The 17225-nt window shown below is 45.5% G+C and overlaps 1 protein-coding gene across 3 annotated transcripts in view; it reads left to right on the forward strand.

The window, feature by feature from the left end:
- The window catches only part of NRP2 (neuropilin 2), a 117587-nt gene that overhangs the window by 77119 nt on the left and 23243 nt on the right, over positions 1-17225 (forward strand). Inside the window, exons 13-15 of one of the 3 annotated variants that reach the window (XM_077154815.1) lie at positions 7026-7288; positions 8832-8928; positions 10040-10075. In XM_077154815.1, the coding sequence (XP_077010930.1) occupies positions 7026-7288; positions 8832-8928; positions 10040-10075 (396 nt within the window). Of the gene's footprint in view, positions 1-5950; positions 6935-7025; positions 7289-8831; positions 8929-10039; positions 10076-17225 lie in introns of those variants that run through there. The other 2 variants (XM_077154817.1, XM_077154818.1) reach the window with 2 other exon arrangements.

Consider the following 17225-nt stretch of genomic DNA (forward strand, 5'->3'; position numbering starts at 1 on the left):
GCTCTCATTCTTTGCTCTGGTATAAACTAAGAAGCAAATGATTAGGGACATGTGTCTTTTCTATGATCCCTTCATGGGAGTATTCCATGGCTGGTATCTTTATCATTGAGTCATTTGAACTTCAGAGGGCAACTGTAGTAAAGTTAAGCAAATGAAATAGTATTAGGTGATATAGGGACTTTTTCTGTCAATCAAAAAAGGCATCCTATGTAAATAACAATAATTATTATTATATATTATATATACAAGAAGAGTGGAGATAAAGGGTAACATGGCAAATCAGCTTGAGAACCCTGAACTGTTTTTATACATTGGTTGACTTTATGAAGTGTGATTCAAGTCTCACTTCTTTTCAGTAACTTAAATCAAGATAGGAAGAGCAATAAAGAAACAAAGCCCATTTAGAATGACATCCCATTATCAAAGGACAGAGCTTTGACCATCTGGCATTTACATGTTTATGATTGAGAGGACAGAACATTTACTCTGGATTCAAAAACGCGTTGAAGTGGGAGTAGGCCAAGAATTCTAATGTTCTAAAATTTTTGCTTTTTACGAATGGTGGCTATTCCATCAAATACAAGTGGTAGATTTGTTGACTCCTCATCAGGGCTGTTTTGATGGAGACTGGGCCACTGAATAAACTCCATTAGAATAGAAGACCAGGACTGTGATTCACCATGGGACATGTACAAGAGAAAACTGAATATGGGTGAATGTGAATGGGTGGGTGGTGGCAGAAAAATCAAAGGAAATAACTAGTGGGTGTACTGGCTTATGATGGGGCTGGTTCTTTGACCGTGAGCTCGTGATGACTTGGTGAATTAAAAAAACAACTCTGAGATCTTCCCCATAGATGGGGCTGAAGGCAGCGGACAATCCAGACTCTGGGTTGGCTTTAGATTGAATTACTTTCAGAAAGAGGTTGATGTGGCTTGGCTAGGGCACAGCTGTTACAAATACAGAGACAGGAACTTCTGGAGCTGTGGACTACCATAATTAAAGACCAAAGAACAGCTTGGCTAAAAGAAAATCAATACTCAAGGAATATTTTCAACTGGAAAATGAAAGAAAAGAGGCCCCTCTTTAAAGAAGGAAGAGAAACATCTCTGGCTTTGTGAAAAAGACAACAATGGAGAGAAGATGCTGTTACCCCTTTTTTCCAAGTCACAACTGATGGAGTTCCCCAGCAGTGTGTGAGTTGATAATGAAGTGGCAGAATGATAATAAGACTCAATCACAAACCTTCACGAAAACCCAACACACCAAAAAACAGCTATAGGTACATTCCTACAAAGATCAGGCTCCATACCTCAAACGCCCACAAAATATATTGAAAACCTTGAGAACATCCTGCTGAATTCTTTCAACGTCAGTGTTTCCCCTAACTGGTTGTGAATTTGAGGACCTTAGCAGAGACAGACCGACCTTGGGAGGCCAGCTGAGGAACAGACTCATGTTTTAAGCATGACCTATCCAAAGAGACTGCATCTCCTGCAGCACTAAATATTCTTTCAGATGGTAGTTCTGGTAGGGGGGCAAGATGCTAGCCAGGAGATGTGTGTGTTGGACAGATGGCATATTTGGCTTTGCGATAGCCGGGAAGATCAAGCTGGTGATTTATTTCAGGGTTTGGTAAGGTGTAGACACAATTGATTTCATTGCTGTTTGGCCATCCGCAGTCACGTGTCCAGACTGCACTTGTTCAGCTGAAACCAGATGCAGCTGTAAATCACCAAGTGAAATATCGGAGACCCTTTCCAGAGACAGCAGCGGGTTAGAACGCCTGAATGACCCTGTCCTCTGAGCTTCCTCTCTGTCCTTTTGAACTCCTGTTGTCCATTCCCATGTAATTGTTTTCCCTGTATCATGGGCAACAACAGATGTTTTGAGTCAAGGACCTAGCAAAATACCTCCAAGTATGTCAGGTGCTAGAGGAAAGGGATTATATCTCAGGGACATTCTTTTCTTAGTCCTCTTTCAGCAACTGAGCCTGTTTCCTTTCCATTGTCTTTTTGTTGGAAGCTATCCATTGCCAGCATCACAACCAAAAGCTCTAAGAACTAGAAGGCAGCCTCCAACAGACAAGGCTGTTTCATAACTGATCAGTCTGAGCAGCCTCTGGACATATTCAGAGGGCTTTTCCTTAAGGTACCAAATAAATCAAGAAAGTAGCCTACCCATCCCATGCCTCCTTTTTCTCTACCAAGTAATCAACAGCCGCTGTGTGCTTAGAACTTCCTCTCTTTGTCGGTGGTGGCCCATAAATTGGGATATTCCAGAAGAACAGGCTTCATTTGCAGCACACTTGTTCAGTCACAATGTCCACATGTGGTTGCCATAACTTAAAAGAGTTGAAGCCATAATCTGGAAGAGGTCAGTGGAGACCCACCATCTAAATAAAATCCTGGAAGGTAGATATTTAGAGGGACAAGAGTCGTGTTTCCTGGAGAGCGAAAAGTAAGTTGTCTTAATTCTTTGCATGTGCAAAGGTTTGTAAGTCAGAGGACAGACACTGACTGTGCTCCATCAGAGACAGAAAGAGGAGTTACATCTAATGGCAGTGGGAAAACTTACAACTGGATTTAAGAACATCTGGGCAGCTAGGGTTGTAACCCAGAAAAACGCATTGCCAGCGTGGCCTATGAAATCTCCTCTGGAGAATTTAAAGCAAAGGGTGGACAACTCTTTGGGGGGAATGTTTCAGCATGGTTCCTCTGGGAGGCAGAGATGCCCAATTCTAAACAGTGTCTTGAGATCTGCTCTCATTCCAGGATCATGTAATGTTTTATTTCACCTACTGAGGATTGACGCAGAAGACATCTGGGTAAACAGTGCATGGTGGACAAGTTGGGGCTTGCTGGTTTCTGGGGTTACGGCAGCTCCGGGGAACCAGACTTGTTCCAAAGAACATCTTTATTATTCTCACACCAAACCCTACTAACCTTTTGAGTCTTGAACTGGCTTTCCCAGGTGATTTGTTATCCTTTCACCTTTGTTCTTTTAATATAATAAAGCAGGTTCAAGAGGCAGTATGTACAGTGACAGTAATAATAGTAATGATAATAATAACTTTATTGAGCTCTTACTTGGTGCCTGTTTCTGTGCAAAGCACTCTCCATAACTGGTTCTTTTTATGCCTCTCCACAACCCTGTGCAGTAATATTGTCATTGTATCCATTTTCCAGACTGAAAGACTGAGGCTTTCAAAGGTGAGTGAGCATTAGGCTAGGTTGGGCAAGAGCCCATGCTAGAATGTTTAAACTCAGTCCAATTAGAGTTCAAAGCCTGCTTCCATCTCTCTCTAGTGCTGTGGTCTTGGACATATTTCTTCAATTCTAATCTTAGTTTCTTTTTTTTTTCATTATTTTTACCCTTTTTTTCATTTCATTTTTTTCTTTTTTCTTTATTAATAATAAAAATGGAGACATAATGCTTATTTCACAGGGCTGTTGGGAGAGTTCCTTAAGATAAGATATCTAAAGCTTCCAGTGTAATACCTGGCACGTAGGTGCTCAGTTAATGTCATTTCTCTTCCCTCTGCTATTTCTCTCCCCTTTCGTGGGCTTTGATTTACCTGGTCAGAGCCAATCCTTCCTGGTGTCCCTGGTTCTAATCAGCCTCTCTCAGTGACAGGCAGGAAGGGACGTTTTGCAGCTCCTCGTCCCTCTAACTGATGTCTACTGCTAATTCTTTAAATTTACATATCATCTTTCTTCCCTGGAGCTCATAGCACTTAACAGACAAGTGGGGCACAAATGATTTAACGAAGTGAAATTCAGAGGCCTGCTTGTCTTGAGATTCTGCAAACTAGTGGATTAGCTCAGATGTCAGCGCTGAATTATGATCCTTCAGCTGCTTGTGCTTAGCACGCTGCTGGCATTAACTCCCCGGTCCTCCCGCGGTCCTTTAAATCATGCGTAGCGATTAACATCTTATGGTAGGAGAGAGAGGAGAGGGGATGAGGAGAGAGGAGAGGGGGGCTATCCAGGACCCCCAGGAGAGCCCGTTCATGAAACCTCTGGCCAAATTGTGCTGTGCGTTTTCCTAACAGGCTGGGTAAATAGAACAGACCCAGATGAAATCCAGGCAGCCCGGTTCTTCGCACCTCTGCACACATTTTACTTACCAAATTCCAACAATTATGCTGCGATTCCCTTGCCGTTGAAGAATATAAATTCACACAAGTGACAGTATTCCTGCCAAGCAATTTTCAGTCAGCAAGTAGGTTTTGTTTGTGAAATTGTGAAGGAAGAAGGCCGAATAATAAGTCTCTGAAATCTGGTTTTCTTTATATGTGAGGTAGAAACAGTTAAGGCTTGGAAATTATCGAAAGTATGGGAGAACATATTTGGGGAGCTTCTCTCTAGTGATTTAGTGGACTGGGTGCCTCCATAGGCCACCCAATCATCATTTACTCACCTTTGAAGAGGACTGTTGGCTCAGGAGTGGGGCAGGAATGGTGAAGAGATTATATAAATTTGAGGTATTACTAAAGGCCAGCTGATTCTCTCTGTCCCTGTTTCCAACACTTAGCTTCCTATTGTTCTTTATCCACTTGTCATTCATTCGTTCATGAGAACTGAATTTCTTGAGTAGTAGCATATGTGTGGTGCTAACCAAGGGGTGGCAGGAGAATCAGCTTCCTGCCTTACATGTGTGAGATCAGAACCTTACAGTCTAATCAGGGGGGTCAGAAAAATCTCACGTCAAGTGCACGGCATGTGGTCGTTACCCACTGTAAGCCATGGGAACAAAATGGCCTTAACTTCTTTTAAAAACAAGGTAAAAATCAGGGGTGTGGACAGTATATGCTAGAGTTGTTGAGAGAAGAAGAAACTAATGTTGTATTTGTCTGCATAGTAGGGAGAAGATCTAGCAAAAGGGGGGGGTATCAGGTGGCATCGTGGGGGCAGCGAGAAATTACAGGTAAAAGGAGAAAAGGGAGCAGTGGGCCCAGAGGGGAAGCCAGTTTGCCTTGAATACTGTGTGATTGCAAGATCTGGGGGCAACACACCTGGGGCTTCCCTTAAGGTAGGAAACCTGCATTCCAGGCTCAGCTCTACCACCAACTGGCCTCCCTACCTTGGATAAGTACTTTAAGCTTTCTGAGCCTCATTTTCTTCAGGTGCAAAGTAAGATTCATAATACCTTATTCACAAGCTTAGAGCAAGGATTAAATGAAATAATGCATATGAACGTGCCTTGTAACCTGCAAAGCATTATGCAAATATGAGCTATAATGATTATCATTAACAGTGGTAGTAATAAGATCTGATAGGGAGAGAGTAGATTTAGAAGGTCTTCTACGGTCTGGTTGTGGCATCAGCATCGGCTCCTTCAGCCAACCACCACCATCAAAATGCTCTTCTATTGACAACTAACTGCCTCTTTACTATCTGTGCTGGTTTGGGCCTCTAGGAGGGGTTACATTTGGCTCTGGATGGTTGAAGGAGCACAACCTGGAATCCCAAATATGCATCCTAATCTGATCTAATTTGATCTCGGGAGGATGGCTTCTGGAGCAGTAATCCCACAGGAAGGGGGTTAGGGAAGCCAGGGAGGTGGGCCCTGCAGCAAGGAGGGGGGCGAGCAGAAAGGAAGAAGGGGCTGTTTCTGTGTTGCTGCTGGGAGGTCTGTCACAGGCTCAGCTCTCACTTAGCAAGAGGATCTCAGCAGGTGTAATAACCACAAATCAGTGGGCCAGGGAGGGCCATCTTGAGTCAGGACTCCTGCATCCTCACCCTACCTCCCCTGACAAGCCCTGCACATTCACAGTTCCTGTTATGCAAGAAAGCTCTGTGCACGTGCCTCAGATTAACGTGATGCAGCTCATGCGAAATCATCCGATGTGCCCTGCATTCCATGCTGGGGAGTTAGTGAAAAAATATCCTTACCATCTGCAGAAAGGTTCAGAGTAAGATGCCCCCACCCCGCCCCTCTTTTTCAGGCCAAGATGAGGCAGTGAGATTTCTTCTTAAAATGCCACCTTGCCCCCTGTACAAGTGGCCCAGGGGCTCCCATGCAAATTAGATTTGCAGATGTTACCCTGGCCTGTGTCTGCAAGGTATGGATCTGCCAACAATAATGGGAACTCAGTTTTCTGCAAAGTGTTGGACATATTTGGAACCCATCAACCAAAACACTCATCCCCCAAACATTTGGATGGGTGAAACCTAGACTTCCCAGAAGGTGTAAATTCTCTGCTACACCCATAGCCTTTGCGAGTGATAATGACGGTGCCTGTTATCACTGGAGCTGTGTGTGCTTGTCTCTGTGAGAAAGGCCACCAAGTTCAGGCCTCCCCAGGCTGGACAAGGAAGTCAGTGATGTATCAGGCCTCCTAGATCACCCTTACTCAGCCAACATCCCCTGATCTGCTTGAAATTGACTCCTGGCTTCTGAATCACACAGTCACTGGGGCCCAAGCGTCACCTGGGAGCATTGGCGGAGCAGAAGATTTTAACTGTCTTCTGTTTGGGCAAAACCAACCAAGATGACAAAGGCTTGAAGGATAACCCACCTGGCCAAAGTGATTCTCCAGTTTAGCAGCCATCTCACCCCCTGTAACCTATTCCTTTAGAATTCAGTTTGTCAGATGTCACCGGATTTGGGGGGCACTCCAACAGTTTTTCAGACGTGGGTCTGACCTCTTAGAGTCTAGTGGGAGAAGACAAGCACCTTCCATAACCAGGCCAAGATATGAGCCACACTCTGCCAAGTGCCACGTAGAAAAGGTCAGAGAAGGTGATACAGAGGAAGAGGCAGGCAGGACTGATTGGACTCAGAGACCTCAAGAAGGGCTTCAAGAGGGCGCAGTGTACGTATCAAGGCCCTGAAGGAGCCTTAAGAAAGGGATGAGGTGGGGTGAGGGGGGCTGGAAAGGGTTCCTGGAGGACAAAGACATGAACAAGCCATGCACCCAAACTCTGGTCCCGGATGTCCCCCCAAAGGGGCTGCAGCTGCTAACTGGTATCTTGCCCAAGCATTTACCAAGAACCTCTGTTTGGGTATTTTTCCCCCAGATGACAGGAATTTCTTGCGGCTGCAGAGCGATGACCGGAGGGAAGGCCAATACGCGCGGCTCATCAGCCCGCCCGTCCACCTGCCCCGAAGCCCCGTGTGCATGGAGTTCCAGTACCAGGCCACGGGCGGCCGCGGGGTGGCGCTGCAGGTGGTGCGGGAAGCCAGCCAGGAGAGTAAGCTCCTGTGGGTCATCCGCGAAGACCAGGGCAGCGAGTGGAAGCACGGGCGGATCATCCTGCCCAGCTACGACATGGAGTACCAGGTGGGGTGGCGCAGGGAGATGGGCACGGGGGTCCGCGCGAACTGTTGTGATCTGTATTTCAGTATTTCAAAGGACCGTGCCCATTTATCATTAGGGACCGTGCTTAAGCCCTGCTGTTTTCATTGTGTTTCTCCTGTTGCCATGACAACTAAATGACACTCTTATTTGTTATTCAGAATGTGCCTATCTCTACACCCAGACTTAGTTCTTTGTTCCTCCTATTGCCTTTTATATTGCTGAAATCTTCTCCAACAAATGTTTCTTCCCTCCATTTTATTTTAGATTGCTATCGGGTAGACTGACAAAGGGACACCGAAGCCAAGGAAATAAACACAAACAGCTCCACCCCCCCACACAAGCTTAGAGGCCTGTCTAAGCCCCTCTGCATCAGAGGAGGGAATGGGAACAGCCTCCCAGACCCGTTCCGGGACTGGGGACCAAGGAGTGGGAAGGGGTGTGTTTGCACTCTGTAGCCTGCAGACCTGAGAGATTCTCAAACAAGTGGCTTCGTAACCACTCCACTAGTTGAGTCCTATTATCTCTGTCCTACGGAGCAAGAGACTGAGGCATGGATGGGTACGTGCAGCTGTGGCTGAAACTTGGGGAGGAGCAGGGCACACTGTGGAAGAGGTGACTGAGAACCAGCCAAAGCATTAACCTGCTCCTCCCCAGAGGAGAAGCAGCAACAGATGGCTGCTGAGGCAGCCAACTGCTCGCTCAGCTCGCCAGAGGACATGTGCTAGTTTGCAGAGAGAACCTGCGGAGGGAGAGAATGAGGAATGATTTAGGACCACAGAGCAGAGGGGCTTTTGTGTGCCGCCTGCAGTCACTCTCTCTTGAGGTTAGAGGGTGCCCTGAGATCCTTCCCTCCCCCACCTGGGTTCTGATTTATAAACCTGTCATGCCCTTTAATGCATTGTGTTGTTATCACCTGTTTGCATTTTCATCTGCTTCTCTAGGTGGAGGGTCTTATCTTCCTTATTTCTCTTTTGTAACTATCCTTGAGCCCTGCACATAGTAGGTACCCAGTGAACTACTGGTGAAAGAATACGTCCTTTCCCTCCTAGTTATAATAATGAAGCCATATGGCAATTCACTTGCTGTATTTCTCATGTTACCCCCACCTGCTCACGTCCTCTGGGTTTTCACATACCTGGATGGGGCATTTAAATGATTGATGAGGAAGGGACCTCAAAAATAGCTTGGGAAATTTCAGTCCTCCTTTAAACACCCCCTGATCGTGGTCCTTTTAATCAACATGTTCAACTTACTGGACAACACTATCCATCACCTTGTTGTAGTTTTTTTATCCCCTCAATTATGCATTTGATTTGAACCAATTTTTTTTTTAATGAAGATTTCAAGTACTATAACCATGTGGTCAACAGATGTCTACCAGGTGCAATAAAATACACACATTCACACACATCTGCACACACACACACGTACATTTTAAGCTTCAGTGAACAGAAAATTGGAAATCTTTGCACTGTTTGAACCAGGAGGTTCCGTTAACAGTGACGATTTTTCTTTCTACTTCTAGATCGTGTTTGAGGGAGTCATAGGGAAAGGACGTTCAGGAGAAATTGCCATCGATGATATTCGGATAAGCACCGATGTCCCCCTGGAGAACTGCATGGGTACGTGAATGCCTGTGTCTTCTTGGCTTCTCTGCCAGCAGAAGCAGCGCGCCATTTCCGAGCATAGTTGCTAGCCCGTGGGCAGGGTAGCGGCAGCCTGGGCAGGAGGTGGCGTGTGTGAGAGGAGGTGACGCCCTACACCCCTTCCCAATCAGAAATGAACATGTACTAAGTATATGGGGAGCCAGGGTGCCAAGACTCCATCAACAGACTCCAGCTTTTAGCAAAGAAAATGCTTGAGGAGGAGAGCAACTGCCAGTCAGCATTACATGCTGGGAAGGTTTGATGGATGTAATGGGAGCCTTCACTGGTGGGCAAAAATAGTACATATCTTGTACAAGCGCGATAACACAATTACCAGAGTAGTTCTTTTACATGAATGAATTACAGGGTGAACCTACGGCGTGTGACGTAAGGCCTTAGATTTTGCTTTAAAGCTAATACCTCTAGTGCCCAAGATCCCAGAGTTGTAAGATTAAACATTGCATGCCAGCTGTCCGGCTCGGGAAGGACACCGTAAACTGTCACCTCAGGCTAAGTGCTGAGCAGCCAGCCCACCCGAGACACACACATTTTACTCAGCGCCTCCCTTCTGCAGAAGCCGGCAGTCCAGGGACACCCCCGCTGTGTCCCATCTGAGCCATGGACGTTCCCCAAAGCAGGAGGGTGAGCCTGAGAAGGGGCGGGACCCGCTTTCGGTCGGCAGAATGACTTTTAATAACTCAAGTGCTTCTCTTGGCCCCTGGGTCCCGGGTGTCTGTGTGTGTGCCTGATGATGTCAGAAGCACCTGGGGACACCCGGTCCCTTCGGACCACTCTGGGGCCCTGGGCATCTTAAAAGAAATCTGGGCTTTGAGAAAGTAATCAGTGGTAAGTGACTGATTACAATGCCTCTGGGACCCATTACTCTCTGAAGGACCTTTTGTTCCAAAGCAACTTTGAGAGGCTCTCCCCACCCACTCCAAGCCCGTGATGACAATGTGGGGTACCACGTGGAGGACATGGCCCATTTCCATAGATTGATTTTTAAAACTCCTAAGTCACTTCAACATACCCTATGTTCGCCCTATGTCTTCCCCTCTTCTAATTCAAATTTTTTCTTTTTTTTCAGAACCCATCTCGGCTTTTGCAGGTGAGAAATTTAAAGGTAAAAAAAAATTGTTTGCATGCCTTTTCCTTCCCCCTCATGTGATGTGAATTCGGTGGGGTGACTAAGCCTCCAAATTTGACAAATCTGGTAAAAAAAAAAAAAGACGCCACACCTTCCCAACACTAGATGGCACCAGCGATACCTGTAGATGCTGGGAAAGGGGGATTGAGATCCTCACTGTCTCTTGTTTAATTAAAGTTTAGAAACCTATAATAGAGACAAATAGGTTACAGATAAACCTTTCAGCTTGGCATTGTCCAATGGGAGCAATGAGGCTGAAAATGCCTGAGTGGTGAGAAAGAAGAGGCTGTGGGAAGACTGAACCACAACGACAACAAAAGTCAGAAGTAAAAGTGAAATGAGGTGGCAATGATTTATTTTAGTCTGAAGATGGTTTCTTTCCAGTTCCAGGGTACCACGGCAGCATCTCGGTTAGCCCTCAGCGAGGCACAGGGGCCGGCAGTTTTGTGAGGGAAGAAAGTTAGGAACAGGCACAAGGAAGGATAATCATAAGGGGGAAGGGATGCAGGGATTCAGGAACTAGTGGCCTGGTAAAGGCAACGAGGAGGCACATTCGATGGCTGGAATTAAAATGCAGGACTGAGAAACAGAAAAGGACATTGCCTCCTTAATAAAGGAAATAGAGAACACTGCAAAAAGAGAAGAGTTCGGGATGCTTGTTTCGTCTAAGAATAAGAATGGCTTCCAACCTTGGGTGATGGTAAGGGTTTGTGCTGTTGTGATGCAGTAGAGTTTATATTTTGTCATCTTGGCCATCTAATTCATTGACACTGCTAAAGTTTTTGCCCAGATTTCTAATGCTAAATATTATCAGAAGCCACTCTGCTTCACTTCAGTTGGCCTGAGTATAAAACCACCCGTGGAGACACTAATGAAGGAATTTTCCATAACTCATTTAATGCGAACAATTGTGAGGAATGGCTGTGCCCTGCTTGTACTGACTGGGTTTGACCCCATAGGTGATAGCATTTCAGAGATAAGGGAAGTCATTTTTATATCTGAAGTCTAGACTCCTTATCTTGACTCTCATTAATCTGTCCAGCTCATAACCAGGAAGAGATGAATTCCTGACTTGCCACCTAAATGTACTCTCTGACTCCAAATCATCTTGTCTGACTTGCCAGTCACCCACAGCTCTAAGACAATAGATGTGTAAGAAAGCAGCAGAATGGAGAATGATAGAAATAAATACAGTGTCTTTCTTTCTTACCCTTCCATGCCTACCCGAATCCCATCCCCACTCCCCATTCCAGATTTTAAAGTATTGAGAGAATTCATGTACATATGTTAGTACTCTTTGGGTGTGAGGTCTTTGCTAATGTGAATCCAAAGTATCGAAAGCAAAGCTGAGGCCAAAACTGAATGGCTTGGGTTACAGTTGATTTAAAAAGTTCTAACCTTCAGGACCCAAGGTAATGGATATATGGTGAAGTGAAACTTGCTTGCATTTTTTCACCTGATTCTTAGTGGTTTGTTGAGATTCAAAGCTCCCAGGAAAGGCTGGTTAAGGACTTGACAGCAACTGTGGCAGACATTGTTCTCTTGTGAGTGTGTCCTGGTCCATGACTGACAGGCCCGGTGGCTAAGTGCTTTAGTGCTTTGCTTCTGTAAGAGAATAAACAAACCAGGGCACATGTGCTCTCCTTGAAGCTGTGTTTACCATGAGGCTTCACAGTCCAGTCATGTTCTCTTTTTAAAAATATATAAATAATACATCATTGGAGCAGTAGTGCTCATTTAGCCAAAATAAACACAGGGCTTAGGGACTGGGAGGTAAGCATTTCCAGTGTGCCCACGGTGGGCTGGTTTGGGAGTGAAGCAAAGGCAGTGCAGGAAGTTGCATAGATGGGTCTGGGGCTATTGTCTTGGATGATGGTGAGCATCTTTGGAAGGAGGAAGCCAAGTTTTGAGAGAGCAGTGACTTGGCCAAGGAACACAGGGTCAAGAGAAGGACCAATGTAGAGAATTGACAGTTTCAATCACACTGGCAAGGGCTACATGGAATTTCAGGTTGGTAGTCATCCAGATGAGCCTGGGCTGGGACTTCACTTTGTCTAGCATGGGGCCTAATTGCCCTCAACATGCAACTCTGTGTCTTGATTCAAGCAAAGCTTTCCACTTGGGAGAGGAAGGAGTCTCCATCTGAGCAAGTGGCTGGCATAATAAACACCGCAGGATTGGGTGCTGGTGCCTTGGGGCCAGAGCACCCTTTTCATTCGAAGGGGAAACAAAGATGCCAGGTTTGGGCCAGTGAGATGTGAGGAGTTGATGGTGTAACTGTAAACGATAGGCGTTTGCTTTGCTAGTTTGTTTTTTTTCAATTTGGGTTGTTTTTCTTCTCCATTACAAATTAACCATGAGAGAAATAACCTCATTCTGCAGGAGAAACCAGTGCGTACAAGATAAATCTTTAGGGACATGAGAAAGTGACTTTCAGACTTGGGCTTAGTAGATATTCTCGAACTTTCTCAGATTTGGAAGTGTCTTTCATTTTCTGTCTCATTTTTTGCCATAAAACATTTTCTTTCTATTCAAACCGCCTTGTGTTTTCTGCTCAGTGGGTTTATTTTGATTGTGTACCAGGGTGTGTGTCAGTAATGAAGAGAAATAAGGCATGGAGAAAAAAGAACTGTGTAGAGAGGGGAGAAGAAGAGAGAATGAATAAGCTATGTTGTCACGTGATTCTTTTTAAATGACCTTTTTGTTATGAATCACATTTTAAACAATGTAGCCTGAGCATGCATTTTTTTTTTCCTTTTTTCGGTGGTGGTTGTTGTTTTGAGCAGTAGCTATAAACATAGTGTCGTCATGTATCTTTTTCTAGGAGTTGTTTTAACAAATGAAAACTGTATATAAAGGGGGAACAATGAGAAAGAACCGAAAAGTGGTGTAATTAAGGTGATGGATTATTTCTTCCTAACCAATACTTTCTTTTTTCAATATAAGGAAGAAGCCAGTAAAAATACAAAAAGCCCATAATCAGAGTTCTATAGTTGTTGACCAGGTGGTTATCTTTAGCAGCTAACAGAGGACGCCAGAGTTTTGGTTCATGTTGGAGACCATGGACTTTGGACAAAGCAGGAGGGGAGAGAATGGGTCTCTTACCCTCCCCCTTAGAGACCCATGAAAGTTAGAGACCCATGAAAATCGCTGACGCGGGGGCACTTGTGGAAGGTGGCTGCTGGTGTGGAGGATACACACTGGTGGATGCTAACCTCGGTACCGCTTGTTAAGGGCTGTGGATGTGGGTTTGAGGCTCAGGTCACATTTGATGGCGATGAGGCCCATGTCTTGGTTTTCCCTCCGTGCCTCTCTGCACCACTCCACAATTTTCACCCCAGGTAAAACCAGTAGAAAACAAGCATCAGAGGCTTTGGGTGTTGGTGAGAGTGGGGTTGAGCTGTCCTGAGACACTCACTTAGGGGTCTGATATCTCTAACTATACATCTCAGGTTTTGGTTTAGTTTCTGTTGAGTGCCAACCGGCCGTCTCCCACCCCATCTCTGCTTTTCCATCCCATCCCTGTTCCCTGTTGGCTGCCTCCCAGAAACCTTGCCCCCCAGGCATCATGTCCCTGGCCTGAGAAGTCAGCCTCAGCTTCCTCTTCTCCCTCAGCTCTCCATTTGAGAAGCACTTCTGAGAGCCAGGGAGGGTTCCATGGTGTTCTTGCATGGAATCCGCTGGTGAGAGGCAGAGAAGTCTCCCTGAACCCTGCCAGCATTCCAGATAGGCAGCTGCGGTGCGGGGATCCTTCTCCTCAGCCGCCCCCCGCCCCCCGCCCCCTGCGTGTCTCCAGCTGCCCGACTGAGGCTAGTAGGTGTCACCGAGCAGGGAAGCCTGGGGACCAGAGGCGTGTCACTGAGAAAGCGCTTGCCAGCGTGGCTGGGGGGGAGGATGCTGCTGCCTACTTTGTGATGTTTGCTCGCACACGTTGCCTCTTCCGTCACACAGCCTGACACATTCCCTCCCCACAAAGTTTACTTTAATCTAAACAGCTGCCAAGGGCAGTTTGACCAAGGAGAGAAGAAAAAAAAAACTTTTTTCCCCCAACTCGTTCTCTCTTCAAGAACCCAAAGGACAAATCGTAGTTTCAAGAAAGTAGCAGAAGTGACGCCCAAGGGATGAGACGTGGATCTGAGTGTACAGGCCTTTCGGGTGGACCCGGAGAGGTCAGCACGGGTTCTGCCAGCCTAACCCTCCCCCTCCCCCCCCCGGCTCTCCAACTGTGCAGTAAGGCAGAGCGAACAAGCCCTTGCTCAGGGACGTGTTGGACTTCTACATTCTTTTTCCAAACACATCAGAGGGACCGGCCACATTCTTCCATTATCTTCTGTAAACTTTCCTGGAGGAGCCAACCTTTTTTTTTTCAATCACACAAATTAAGTAAACCTTTTATCTGAAACGCCTCTTCACCAGCACTTCATTTTCAACCTGTACAGAAGGGCCTCTGCAGACAGACCAGGCCTGAAACATTTTCTTAGGTGCCAAGGAGCCTCTTTTTCTCTCTCTTTCTTCTGAGAGAGAAGACTCATCATTGATGTCTTTCAAAACATTTCTTTTGGAGACTTAGATGACACCTCCAGGTTCTGATCACATTTCATAAACTTAGCTGTAGGAGATGCTTTCTCTTTTCAGTGATTCATTGAGAATCTGGCTTAACTGACAATCCTCTCTGACAGATTCAAGCAGAAGTAGGAGGCAGAAAGGGGACGGCTGCTTCCTGCTGTATCCCCGCATGGTCAGAGTGGGGGTCTGCAAACTTTTTCTCTCAAGGGTCAGATAGTAAATATCTTACAGTGGGACATAGGGTTTCTATTGCAGCCATTGTAGTGTGAAAGCAGCTATAGACAAGAGCTAAAGGAATGAGCATGGCTATGTTCCAATAAAACTTTATTTATAAAAATAGGCAGAGGGCCACATTTGGCCTGTAGGCTGTAGTTAGCTGACCCCTGGGTTAGAGCATAGCTTGAGGATTTGGTTCACTCAATTCATCCTAGCTCTGTTACTTGCTAGTTGTGTGAGCTTCCTTTATGGCCTCTGAGTTATCTCATAGGTTTACAGTCTGCTTCTCTATACTTCTTCTCAATTTTCCTTCAGGAAAAAAAATAAAATAACAGAAGAAAATTACTTATCCTCTCAAGTCCTCTGGTCCCCCATCTGAAAAAGGGTAATAACAGTACCTTCCTTTTACATCATCATGAGGACTAAGCACCATGATCCCATGTGAAGCCCACAGCCCAGTGTCTAGAAAATAAGAAATGTCTACTCATTATAGCTAGTCTTATGACCACACTTCCCACTTACTAATTCAATAACCCGTTTCTACAGTAGCATTGGAAGGAATGCTACTTACTGTGTAAATTTGTCCTTACCTTCTCCCCTGCATGCCTTTTCCGAATTCACTGTTTCTCAAAATTCAAATTATTTGCATTCGCATTGCCCCTTTCTCCAGGGACTCAGAACCTGTCCAACCTTGCAAGTACACTTGGAGCTGTTGACTATTTAAATATGTTTATCATTATCTCATGCAATAAATAAACTTTGGGGAGAATTAGGGGGTGGAAATTAATGAAAAATAGTTCAGGAGTTGAAAGCATTTCCCATTAAAAAAAAAAAAAACTCAGAAGATATGAGTATGGCTGAAGTTAGAATAAGCAAAGGGAAAGTTCAAGTCAGGACATCATAATCACTGGGCAAATTAGTCTTACCTCTTACCACTACACTCTTTCTCCCATCTTGGGGCACCTAGCCCAGACCTCCTTGTTGTAAAGCAATGGCCTGCCCACTCCATATGGCTGATAGGGCAAGTGGGACTAAAATCGAGCTGCACACCAACCTGGGCACCTGGGCCATCTGAGTGAAGGGAGCCGTCTTTTTCCAGTTTTCTAAAGAGGCAGCAGATGAGCTAACAGAGTCTCTAGCAGTCATTTTCCAAGGGTAGCTTTTCTGTGATGTGCCAGTGAATCATCATTTTCTAAGGATTCTGAATGTTGATGCAAAATACATTCTTGCATCCATGCATCCATTTGATATTCTTTGGATTGTTGCTGTTTTCTGGGAAGGTGCTTTGGTTGGAGATTTAACCCCTATTAATTCATTGCCTTCCTTTTCTCTCACTGGCATACAGCCTTTGAAGGCTGCCTCACAGCCACGGTCTAAACCAGCACAATCCACCTTCCGTTGGAAACTGTCTCTCTTTAGCCTGAGAATGTTCTGAGAAACTTCCAGAACCCAACTGCAGGTCAACCAGGAGAAGAGGAGAGGTAGTTAGGCACATCCTCTCTTTTCTATTCCTTTAATGTTAAAAATACAAATACACATAGTATGTTGTTTTGTTTATTTCTCTATACAAATGTCCAAGAAAGATGCTTAAGGAGCCAATGTAATATCCCACAAATGGCTTTTGTGTGATTTTTTTTTCACAAATGGCTTTTGGTCACTAAAGTTTTGTACATATGAATAATTTTGGGGGAGGGGGCACTGGTAAAGAAAAGGGTCTCGTATAGCTGAAATGGAGTTTGTTCTCCGCAGTAGAGCAGAATTCTGAGGTGACGGGTCGGACCTGAATACCTAATCCACATATTATGATTTCACTTTCCTCTAGTGAGTCTCCCAGGTTCTCTCCACTGTGCTGCAACTTCGTCTCTAAGGAAATGCTTTAACAGGACCATTAAGACTTCAACTGTCCTCAACCTTCCCCAACCCTGCACTTTGAGCCTCAGTGGGGAGTATTTATTTAATGTTGAAAACCAGCATTTTAGCTGAAGGAGATCAAACCTTTGAACCGAGAATGTGTGGCAATGGAGAGAACGTGGGAAGCTGTGACTATTTTCTGCTTGAGAAAAATGTGGGCTCCTTCCTTTGTGATGCGGTCAGGTGTTCCAGAGGGGGCTGGTCCCTGCGGACTGATGACCTTCCTCTTCTTGGAAGGGCGAGCCCCTCCTCATTACAGGATTGCCCTCACTGAGGGGCCACCTCAAAATCAGAGGCGAACCGAGGGCACCCTTTGGGGAGAGGGAGAATGGTTTGGGGGACTTCGGTCCCAACCCTGCACACTCTGTTGTTTCCCTGTGTTCTTGTGAGTCTGCCTGAAAATCCAATGGCAGGATGGTTGCCAGGCAGCAGA

The sequence above is a fragment of the Tamandua tetradactyla genome, chromosome 3 (genome assembly GCF_023851605.1).
Source record: "Tamandua tetradactyla isolate mTamTet1 chromosome 3, mTamTet1.pri, whole genome shotgun sequence".
NCBI lineage: Eukaryota > Metazoa > Chordata > Mammalia > Pilosa > Myrmecophagidae > Tamandua > Tamandua tetradactyla.